The following is a 12,480-nucleotide window of genomic DNA, read 5'->3' on the forward strand; positions in this document are numbered from 1 at the left end:
TCCCCAATATCGCAAGCTCCTATTTTATGCAACACTATTTTGTGTGGCAACTCATCAAATGCATTCTAGAAATTCAAATACACCAGATCTACTAGTTCACCTTGATCAACTCTGCTTGTTGGATGCTCAAAGGAATCTAGCAAGTTTGTCAAATGTGATTTCTCAGAAGAATTAGACATTATCTATATTCTCCTTGTCTTTTGATATACTTCGGCTAATGTAAGTTTACAGTACACTTAGAGTCATAGAGATGTACAGCATGAAAACAGACCCTTCGGTCCAACCCGTCCATGCCGACCAGATATTCCAACCCAATCTAGTCCCACCTGCCAGCACCCGGCCCACATCCCTCCAAACCCTTCCTATTCATATAACCATCCAAATGCTTCTTAAATGGTGCAGTTTTACCAACCTCCACCACTTCCTCTGGTAGCTCATTCCATACACATACCACCCTCTGTGTGAAAAAGTTGCCCCTTAGGTCTCATTTGTATCTTTCCCCTCTCACCCTAAACCTATGTCCTCTAGTTCTGACACCAGGGAAAAGACTTTGCTTATTTACCATGCCGCTCGTAATTTTGTAAACCTCTATAAGGTCACCCCTCAGCCTCCACTCCAGGGAAAATAGCCCTAGCCTGTTCAGCCTCTCCCTATAGCTCAAATCCTCCAACCCTGGCAACATCCTTGCAAATCTTTTCGGAATCCTTTCAAGTTTCACAACATCTTTCCGATAGGAAGGAGACCAGAATTGCATACAATATTCCAACAGTGGCCTAACCAATGTCCTGTACAGCTGCAACATGACTTCCAAATTCCTGTACACAATACTCTGACCAATAAAAGAAAGCATACCAAATGCCGCCTTCACTATCCTATCTACCTGCGACTCCACTTTCAAGGAGCTATGAACCTGCACTCCAAGATCTCTTTATTCAGCAACACTCCCTAGGACCTTACCATTAAGTGTATAAGTCCTGCTAAGGTTTGCTTTCCCAAAATGCAGCACCTTGTATTTATCTGAATTAAACTCCATCTGCCACTTCTCAGCCCATTGGCCCATCTGGTCAAGATCCTGTTGTAATCTGAGGTAACCCTCTTCGTTCTCCACTACACCTCCAATTTTGGTATCATCTGCAAACTTACTATACCTTTTATGCCCACATCCAAATCATTTATGTTAATAACAAAAAGTAGAGGACCCAGCACCAATCCTTGTGGCACTCCACTAGTCACAGGCCTCCAGTCTGAAAAACAACCCTCCACCACCACCACCTGTCTCCTACATTTGAGCCAGTTCTGTATCCAAATGGCTAGTTCTTTCTGTATTCCATGAGATCTAACCTTGCTAATCAGTCTCCCATGGGGAACCTTGTCGAACGCCTTACTGAAGTCCATATAGATCACATCTACTGCTCTGCCTTCATCAATCCTCTTTGTTACTTCCTCAAAAAACGTCTTTCATCTTTTTGGCTGTTTTACAAGGGCTGATGCTCTTTTTTGTTGGACTCTCTTGGATTCAGCCTATCGTTTGCTCCACATCTCAATGACTAAGCATCCCTGAAGGCTTCCTGAAGCAAACATAGCAGACCTCTAAACCTTTTATAATTTGCTGGGGAGGCAATAGTAAAATGGTATTACCATTGTACCAGTATTCCAGATACCCATGTAATGCTATGGGAACCTAGGCTGGAATCCCAACAACATAGATGGTGAAATTCGAATTTTTTAAATCTGGTATTAAAGTCTAATGAAGACCATGAAAACCATTATCAGTTGTTGTAAAACATGTTTGGTCAGTAACATCCTTGAGGAAAGAAATTACCATTCTTTCTTGATTTGGCCTGCATGTGACCACAGACCCACAGTAAAGTGGTTGGACTCTTATCTGCTCTCTGAAATGGCATAGCAAGCTATTCTACTGTATCAAACTGTTAAAAATTCTCAAGAAAAGCAACATGGTAGACTGTTGACAGAAACCTGTGCACTGAAAAGGGCAATGGCAAATTCAGCCCTGTTGGCTTTGCAGGTGTTCCTTAATAGTATCTGATAGCTTAGTGTTATAGGTTTGCCTCGAACATGGACATAAGAGCTAAACTAATAGATGAAGTGAGTTTCATTAATGCAGCCAAGATGTCAAAGATAAACTGTGCCAGACATTAGGGAGCACTAGCAAAGTATGAGTCATTGATGAATCAATTGATTGGAGTCATACCTATCATAAATGATGGTTGTACTTGTTGGAGGTCAGGTAGGAGAAAGTGAGGACTGCAGATGCTATAGATCAGAATTGAAGAGTGTGGTGCTGGAAAAACACAGCTGGTCAGGCAGCATCCGAGGAACAGGAGAATCAACATTTCGAGCATGAGGGGCTCATTGCTGATGAAGGGCTTATGGTCAAAACATTAAATCTCCTGCTCCTCAGATGCTGTCTGACTGGCTGTACTTTTCCAGCACCACACTCTTTGTCTCTTGTTGGAGGTCAGTCATTTAAGTTCCAGAACATCACTGCAGGGTAGCATTCTAGGTCCAGTCATCTTCAGTTGATTCATCAGTGACCATTCCTCCATCCAGAGGTCAGAAGGGGCTGATGTTCGCCGATTGTTACACAATATTCAGCACCATTTATGACTCCTTACATGCACAGGCTGCAAGATCTGGAGAGTATTCAGGCTTAGACTGACAAGTGGCAATTAACATTCATGCCACACAAGAGCTTGCAATTACCATCTCCAACAAGGGAGAATCTAACCATCACCCCTTGACATTCGATGGTATTTTCATTGATGGATAAAGAACCTGGGAATTGGTATTAATCAAAACATGAACTGAACTATCCATTCAAATAGTGTGGCTACAAGAGAAGGTCAGAGACTCAATTCTGCAGCAAGTAACTCACCACCAGACCATCGAACGTCTATACACCATTTATAAGGCACAAGTCAGAAGTGTGAAAGAATACACTTCACTTAGCTGGATTGTTGCAGTTCTAACTTGCAAAAAAACCTGAGACTATCAAAGCAGCCTGATTAATTAGTACCACGTCCACAAAATTCACCCAATCCACCCCTAACACACAGTGGCAGCAGTGTATACCATTTACAAAATGCACTGTAGAACTTCACCAACGCTCCTTTCACAGCATGTTCCAAGTTAAGAACTACCATCTAAAAGGCAAAGAGCAGTAAATACATGGTGACTATCATGACTTGGTAATACATCGCCTTTCTTTTATCAATACTGTGTCAAAATTCCCCAAATGCCCTCCCTAACAACACTATGGACATACCTACAGCAAATGGACTATAGTTGATCAAGAAGGCAGCTCAGCACCTCCTTCTCAAGGGAAGTTGGAGATGGCTAGAAATACTGTCAGAGCCAGCAAACTGTCATTCTTGAGAATGAGTTTTAAAAAAATTGGAATAAAGATCAATTTATCAATATTGAAAGTGGCCATTCTTTGAACCTGAAATGGCTTTGCCATTGCTAATGGATTGATGAACTCTTTAGCACTTTAGATAACCTTGGACGTTGACCATGCTCTCTCATTGACCCTGTAAAACAAAAATCCAGATATCTCCAATCTTTCAAACTCAAGCCCACAAAGATTGTTAAATATGAAGGCAACAAATCCCATTCACCCATCACTTTTGAACTCACCAACCTACATTAGTTTCCAGTTAAGCAACTTCTTGATTTTAAAATTGTCATTTTTAAAAAAAATATCTCTCTAGTCTCATCTCTTTGTACTTCTGTATTCTACTCCAGCATTCAGGGGTATCTGCTCTCCTCCAGTTTAAGAAGGGTTAATCCCGAAATGTCAACTTCTGCACCTCCTGATGCTGCCTGGCTTGCTGTGTTCTTCCAGCCTCATGCTGGTCCAGTTTGGATTCCGGCATCTGCAGTTTTTGTTGTCCCTCCTCCAATTCTGAGCGCTTAACTTTCCTGGTTTTACTACCTTTGTTATCCGCAGCTGTACCTTCAAATGCCAAGGCCCCATGCTCTTGAATTCCCTTCCTAAACCCCTCTACTTCTCTCTCTTTTGAGGCATTTAGCTTGGTCACCTGCCCCATTATTTTCTTGAGTAGTTTGGTTTTATATTTTGTTTGATAATTCCCCTATGACTTGGCTTACAATGTTTTGCTATGTTAAAGGCAAGTAAAAATACAAGTTTTTATTGTTTCTGTGGTAATTTCATTTGCTATACTATGAATATTTTTGTTGGAACAGGTTCTGAGTATTCTGTGGGCATTAGAAACAGAAGAAGTGGAAGACATCCTACAAGTATTTGTCAACAAATCGTTACTATTCTGTGACCGCAATGGGAAATCTTTTCATTATTACCTGCATGATTTACAGTTGGATTTCCTGACTGAACAATATCGCAATCAGCTTCCGGTAGATTTGTTTTATTTTCACATGATTCTTCCTCTTGCTCATGTGCTTGCAGCTTCATTTTGTATTTCTGGCTTCTTGGTGGAAGTATAATTTTGGAACTTGGATATTTTATGGTAAATGTATATTCAGTAATATCAGAGTCACACGAGATAATATAACCTACTTTGAATATTGTGTTTACAATTTTACTTGGTGTTGTGAGTTTCCAATTTCCTTGTTGATCAATTGGGGCACAATGGGGATGAAATATAATGTCTGGCTGAAATGGGTTGTGCTTCCCACGAGAGCTAACCCAGAGCTTTATTACTTTCAATCTCACTTCACTGTTGCCTCACTTGCAGCTCATTGATTGCAAGAAGATCCTGGAGACTATCGTGAGTGAGTATGGGTGGTGCCATAGAACTGGTTTTATGTTCTCCAGTTCCTGCTCCATCTGGATCCACAAAATGAAAAAAAAATTCTGGAACCTGTTAAGTAGTGCTGGTTAAATTCTTTCAGTATCTGAAAGAAATGGGTGGAGCATGTGTGGTGCATGCTCCGTCTACTTCTATCTTAAAATTGCAATTGTGGCACAAAGCTGCTGTAGGACACCTATTTGTAAATTTAACGGAGACCTCTGAAAAATAGGTGAATATGATGCTGGTGTATTTGCAGACTTTATTGCATTTTATTACAATCTTTTGAAATTGTTCATTGAGTTAGCTTCAGTTCATATTTGCTTTTCTCCCAGGACTTGCATGCAAAAATGGTTCAGCAATATCACAAGATATATAAAGGGCAATTTCCATCACCTTCTGATGAAGATTGTATGTATTGGTACAGTTTTCTACCAAATCATATGGCTGAAGCGAATATGGACAAGGTTCGTGCAGACTCAATTACCTTGACTTTTTTTTAAATCAGCAACTTTTGTTCCATTTAGAGACTTGTGTAAGTAACAATTTTTAGTCATTTGAAAATTGTTATACAATCCACCATAATTTGATATGACTGGTATAGGAAACTATCAGTCGACTAGTTGATCCATGTATTATGGAGGTCTTCCCGTGAATTGAATTGGTATTCTTAGTGTAAAATGGTTTATGTAATTTAAAAAAAACATTATTACCTTGTATCCCATTTCGTTTTTCCATACTTGTTCCAATGTTTATCCGTTGTTTCTTCAGAGGTATTCTATATATTACCTCCAAACAACACATTGCAGTTTTGCAGAATCCTTTATGCAGTTGCATATCCCAAGGAATTGTATCAAACAATATTCAGCCTCTTGAACTGCTACACCATTCAATAGGATCTTGGCTGACCCAGCAATCCTCACGTCCACTTTCTTGTGTTTTGCCTGGAACTCTTGTTTCCCCTACTGATTAAAAATCTATCTATCTTGACCTTAAATTCAAACAAGAACTCTTCTCACAGCTCCCAGTGGCAAGGAGTTCTAAAGATTTGCAACTCTCTGAGAATAGAAATTCCTCCTCATCTCAGTCTTAACTTGATCTCCTTTAATCTGAGACTACGCCCTGTAGGGGAAATATCCACTCAACATTTACCTTGTCAAGCCCTTTAAGAATCCTGTAGTTTCAATGGCACCACCTCTCACTCTTCTAAATTCCAACAATTAGTGTTCCAACTTGTTTACTTTTTGTTCATAAGACAATCCCTCCATAACAGTGATCGTTCTAGTGACCAAAACTGCTCACAATTCTCCACATGTGGACTCACAGCACCTTGTACAGCTGCAGTAAGAGTTCCCGAGCCTTCCCGGAATACATGATGTGGAGGTGCCTCAGTTATACTCTCGGGGTGGACAAAGTTAAAAATCACACAACATAAGGTTATAGTCCAACAGGTTTATTTGGAGGTACTGGCTTTCCTTCAGGTAACTAGAACCAGTCTGACTCAAGATTGGGATACAGACAGACTCTGACCTCACCTTTAATAGTTTGTCTGAGCTGCGATGTCATTTTTTTTTAGTATAAAACCTCTATCTTGAGAATGTGACTTAAAAAGAAGTTCTGGAATTTACACCTTAATGAACCAAAACCTGTAATCCATTCTAAAAGATGAAAGATTTAACAGCAGTATAGGTTTGTTCAATATATTGTTTTAATTGCATGATCCTGTGATCTTTGCAATAAATTCTGTGTCTTATGATCCTGCCCCATTAGTTACCTGATGAAAGAGCAGCACTCTGCAAGCTAGTACTTCCAGATAAACCTGTTGGACTATAACCTGATGTGTGATGTTTAACTTTCTGGAATACTGCATACAGTTTTCATTTCTTTACTTGAGGAAGGATGTAATTGCATTGGAGGCAGTTCAAAAAGTTTTACTAGATTAATTCCAGAGATGTAAGGCTTGATATATGAAGAGCAATTGACCATTTTACACTGATACTTTCTAAAGTTTTACAGTATAGATGAGAGGAGATCTCAATTAAATATATCAGCTACTAAAGGGATTGACAAAGTAAATGTGGAGTGGATGTTTTCCCTAATGGGGACATCTTGAATGAGAGGTCATAATTTTAGGATGGTAGATTTAAAATTCAGTTGAGGAGAAATTACTTCTCTGAATGTTGTGATCTGTAAAATTCATTATCGCAGAGGATGTTCGATGTTGGGATATTGTAGGCATTTAAGGAGGAGATGGAAGATTTTTAATTAGTGATAAGTTAAAGAATTATGGGAAGTGGACAGGAAAGTTGAGGCTGAAATGAAATCAGCCATGATCGCGTTAAATGGTGAAGCAGGTTCGACAGGCTGAATTTCCTACACCTGCTCCTAGTTTTTAATGAAAGAAACGTTTTTAGCTACTTTGCTTTGTCGTTGTCCATTTACAAGATGACACCCATTTTATTGAAACAGGACATTGGAATGCTGTTCAAGTACTTTTTGGATTTATGATGTAAATCCTAATTATTAGCAAAAATTGTGCATATCTTGGTATGTATCTATAATTGGAACAAAGGTTGTAGGTACTGAAGAGTTGTTATTTGCCTTGAAAACACTTATCGACAGCTGGAACCTAAATCTTTCAATTGTCTTGGGTAGTGATTGCATTTTCCTGTAGTGAAACAATCAGAATGTAAAGTTTGTAAAGTCATTCTTATATATACCTAGCAACTCAACTCGAAAAGAATAAAATACTTTTTCAAAATTAAGAGGTTACCTTTAAATATAGTAAAGTTCTCTATGTGATTGACGTTTTAAATTCAGTTTCCTAATGGGAAAATCTTTCTGTATGCTTCTAATGGAGATGATAATAAATATTGCATCAAAGGATAAATTTTGCATGAAAGTTTTGTTAGAAATTGAATTGGTTACTTAAGTAAGCTGGTGTATTAAAATGTTCTCATTTTATAGATTAATGAATTTGGTGTTTCAGTGTTAGGACCTCAGTAATATGATTTTTTCACTAGGAAATGTTCTTAATGTGAACGTTTCAACTTTCCTTATAACTATTCAAATGTAATGAATGCAGGTGAGCCTTTCTAATTTCTCCATAATGCACTGTAGTAATTATAAATAAATCAATTAAAATATCATGCTAATAGTTATTGAAATAGAGCAAGCCGAGTAACTTTATTCAGCAGACATATGCTCACAAGTCAATCTAATTATCTAGAATGTTAAACTCATGCATTTTTGTTAGGGTAACTTTCCATAGTCACTAATTGTATATAATGTAATCCATATATTTGATTGAGGCTTTGTCCTTTTATTCCCTTCCCCAAGTTTCATTCTTCTGCAAAAATAGTTATCAAACTTCATCCTTCAACTGACGTTTTGTGTGCAGTGGACCATGTTATATTTTGACAAAAGTCTGTAGTATTCTGAGATTGTCTGACTGCAGGTCATATATATACTGGGTCAACTTGTCAATAAATTGGTTCTACCTCCCAAAAGGTGGAATGCAATATGCAAGGTACTTCGTTTAACTTCCCAGCATCAATTAAACTCTTGCAGTTTGGTTGAGCAATTTTAAATACAACCAGCAGTTTAAACTGCTTACATGATCTTTTTCATCATTCTGAACGTTTTCACTTGCAACTTGTACTTAATAGGTTAACTTCTTGGGAACTAAAGATGCTTTTGGTTTCTAAAGCCTGAGTTCTATTTTTTACTTTACTATTTTATCAAAGATAAGCATGCTGAATTTTATACATGTTTTTCACAGGAACTCTATTCACTCATGTTTTCAGTGGATTGGATAAAGGCCAAATCTGAACTGATGGGCCCAGCCCAGTTGATAAATGACTTTGTGGAATATAGGCATATACTCGATAAAGAGGTATGTTTCACAGTGACTTAAAATGTTAAATGCATATGTGAGCATTTGTTAAATGCTTATCAGCAGAAAAACTGGTAAAACTGTTGGCTCAAGACCTGCCAAAATAAAAGAAACTGGAAGCTCTCCTTATACTGACAAAAGTGCCTGGAGACTGTCACTCAAGTTACTACTTGGTGAAACAAGGATACAGAGCCCTTTGGTAGCTAGGAGTAACTGAGGACTATTTGTGAAAGGAGTGTAATTCTGTGGAGATAGTTGACTGGTGGTTAGTATACAAACAGGAACATACTTTATGGGAATATAGTTTAACTTCATACAGAAAAGAAATAGTGTTTAGCTGATACCTTTTTTAGCTATTGTTTACAGTAAAAGTTTGAAACATGGAATGTTGCATTATTCTTTCAACTTACCAAACGGAAGTTCAGAATTTTAATTTTCAAACTTTTATGCCTCACACTGCATTTCCAACATTATAGTTGTGACGACATTTCAAAAGTCTGATTGTGAACGACTTTGAAAAGTTTTGAGGGCAGAGGCAATAATAAACAAGTGCAGGTTCTTTCTTAATAAAATCACTTTAAAGGTTATAGAGAAAAAAATTAAATTGGATTATACTTGTGGGAAACCTAGCAACAGCACAGACATCATGGTTCTTTTTGGATCAACGTTACCACGAGAGAGACTCTGTTTAGTATTTTAAGGAATTTCATAGGTACATGAGGTACATCTGCAGACTTGTAGATAATAAAACATTTTCTAATATTCAAAAGAAAAGAGTGAGAGTAAATAAAGAAAGTTATAACAGTACTTAGTGGACTTTTTAGAGACTTGATTTTGATTTGCAGATGTTTGTACTATTCATATAACTTAAGTCATTTTTATTATAACAAAAAGTGGTGAGGCAACGTGTGTTGACAAGAGGACAAATTCAAGGAAGACAGCTTAGAATTAAGGCAGATGTGGACAAATTGGGCTACAAATTTGAGACAGATCAACTTCAATGTGAATATGAACCTAGAATTATGCATATGAGACATGCAGCAAGTTGTTCATTGCCAGTGATGGAAAATAAGCTTAACATGATAAATGACTTCACTAAAAGACACCAGTTAATTTACAGCAATATTATGCACCCTGTAATTCCTATTTGCAGTCCCATCTATTATTCAATATTTGTTTCAATAGCTTTGATATGCTAAGTGTCATGAACTCAGCTGATGTAACTACTGAACAGCATGGGTTCAATTCCTGTGATGGCTGAGGTTCTCATGAAGGTTTGTCCTTCTCGACCTCCTCCCCTCACCTAAGGCATGGTGACCCTCGAGTTAAACCACCACCAGTCATGGATGTCTAATGACCGCACAATCCTTTGGGACTGTGGCAGCTTAACTATTGAACAAATCAGATCCCAAACTGAAATCTGGCTTGATAGATCAGATTTTTTAAAAAATCAATATGGCGGCCTTTCACTGAAACATAAACATATAATGCTGTAAATTTGTTTTTAACAATGCATCGAGTTTACTACACAACAGAAATAACGATAAAATTGAACAAACCAAGCTATTTACATATAGTAAAATTTGAACAATTTCAAAACACATGGCAAAATAAGATCTTATCTATTCCAGGAGTCATCACTTTACAATACTCAGTCCTTTCTTTCTCATGTGTAGGTTGAACTGTTTATTTCAATTCCCCATCTTGAGAGCTTGATAGCCTTTCCTTCGATTATTTCTCACAACCAAATTTAACATTTGTTTTAAATAATCAAATGCTAGGTTTCTAATCAAACATTTATGGTCTGGAATTTTCAAATTAAAATACTGAAGTAACCCATTTCCTAACTGTTCTGAACTAATCCCCTTATCCAAGAGAAGCTGTTCGTACATCTGTCTCTGTGAGCTACCCAAATTAATTCCAAATTCGGTTTTGAAATTTTGCTACAGAAAGGTTAATTGTTAAATTCTTTCATATACACAGAAACCCGCATGCCATCAATTCAAAATTCAAACTCCTAAGTATATGAATATATATAGATCACAGAATTAACATCACATGAGAAAGGACAGTCAGTTCATTTAAAGTCCCTTTTCTTGAAATATCTGTAATTGCATGGTTATAAATTAACTTAGATTGTTGTCGAAAGCTGTTTCAAAATATTGTGTGTTTGGTGGTTGGCAGTGTTAATCCAGTAGCAATGGGGACAACTCTGGAATTGTATTCGCAACCATTTGTTACGAAAAAATGGCAGAAAGTTGTTTCAGTATTTTTAAAAACTGACGAGTGGCTGATATAGTGATGTGCAGTGTATTGTAGAAAATATAGGAAATGTACAAACCAGCATTCATGATTGTCAGTGATGACACAGTAGTTCTAAACAGTCGAGTTCAGCCTGAGACAATCTTCAGGGAGAAGGATGGGCATTGGTGATCAACAAACAGAGTTTGTGGAGGAGACTGAAGACAGTGACAGGAGTTGGAGGGTTACTGTGATTATGATTGAACAGCTAAGAATGGAACCAGCTGCAGGCAGTGCCATCCAGCTGGATGGTAGGGAACATATACTGCTGGACAATGATGTGATCCACCATGCCAGAGCCTGCAGATGAATCAGAGAAAGATGAGATGCATGGTTTACCATGGTTACAATCAAATTCGATATTATTTGAGAATTGATGAGGGCTAAATGTTGTAGCTGGGACAAAATTCTGACTGGAGGAATTCAAATATTGAGTTGTTGGGAATTGAGCATTCATTGAGTCCCTAAGATGTCAATTGTTTCGCATCTTCCCTTTCATCACAGAAAATACAGAAGCAAAGTGCGCAGCAACAGATTCAGTGAAAGCTTTGTAGTTTCAGAACTGGGAACTCATGCCACTCAATTCCAGCCTGATGAAACTAATTAACGAAAGCACACGCAGCCACAGTGAAGCCCATTCCCACAGGCAATGTTCAGTTTTTGTTAGCTTTGGTTCTTCATGTCTCTAGGTTGCTGCTGTTTTTTGAGCCTGGAAGAACTATTGTCAGCGTTGCTCTTAAATTGACAGACTTGAACAGTAGTAGTCAGCTGCATGCTGTCTTTGGAAAAAAGCACAGCAAGTCCAATTGTGCTTCCTGTTAGGGTGGCTGCCCAGCTTGGGGATGTCATTGTTCAATCTGGATTTTCAGTGATCAGAGCACAACGTACTGAGGTTCAAGTTGCATAGAATCTGGCAAGCATACCTCCTTAAAACTTCTACAAGATCATTATTAACTGATTATTACTCGTACTGATATTTACAGGATCTTTTAACTCCACAAGGTGGATGTTCTATTTGCCTACCTAACTATCCCATTATATGTGAAGCATTTTTAAGTTCTGTATACGAATGTGATTCATTAAGTAGCCATAGCTTTAAATGGAGTCTTCAGTCCCAGGTTTGGTTGCTACATTTATGATAAGTAGAATTTACACATGTTGAATATTTTGCATTTTTTGTCAATGTGAATTCTTGAAAATTGAAGCACGTGCATTGAAAAATCATTCCCCGTTTTGATTGCAGGCTGTTGATAGCAAAAGTGCATTGATATGTTAGACTCCAGTGTGTTTGCATAAAGAATAGTAGGCATTAGGTGTTCACTAAGTCAAAATGCCTTGTAAAGTTTCTATTGAATTTGATGAGCATCCTCCTATCATTCTAGTTTTTAAACTGCAACCCCTTGCAGCAATGTTCAAGACAGGGATGGCACAGTAGCTCAGGGGTTAGCATTGTTGTGTGGAGTTTGCACATTCTCCCGTGTCTGCATGGGTTTC

The 12,480-nt window shown here is 37.9% G+C and overlaps 1 protein-coding gene across 8 annotated transcripts in view; it reads left to right on the forward strand.

Moving 5' to 3' along the window:
• apaf1 (apoptotic peptidase activating factor 1) overlaps nucleotides 1–12,480 on the forward strand; it is a 185,178-nt gene that overhangs the window by 45,065 nt on the left and 127,633 nt on the right. For all 8 annotated transcript variants that reach the window (XR_006315078.1, XR_006315080.1, XR_006315079.1 and 5 more), the window contains exons 9-11: nucleotides 4,228–4,395; nucleotides 5,126–5,257; nucleotides 8,572–8,685. Coding sequence is in view for 4 of the 8 variants with exons in the window: in XM_043713625.1 (XP_043569560.1) it covers nucleotides 4,228–4,395; nucleotides 5,126–5,257; nucleotides 8,572–8,685 (414 nt within the window). In the remaining 4 variants the exon portion in view is untranslated. The remainder of the gene's footprint in view (nucleotides 1–4,227; nucleotides 4,396–5,125; nucleotides 5,258–8,571; nucleotides 8,686–12,480) is intronic.

Source organism: Chiloscyllium plagiosum, chromosome 23 (genome assembly GCF_004010195.1).
Source record: "Chiloscyllium plagiosum isolate BGI_BamShark_2017 chromosome 23, ASM401019v2, whole genome shotgun sequence".
In the NCBI taxonomy this organism is placed as follows: domain Eukaryota; kingdom Metazoa; phylum Chordata; class Chondrichthyes; order Orectolobiformes; family Hemiscylliidae; genus Chiloscyllium; species Chiloscyllium plagiosum.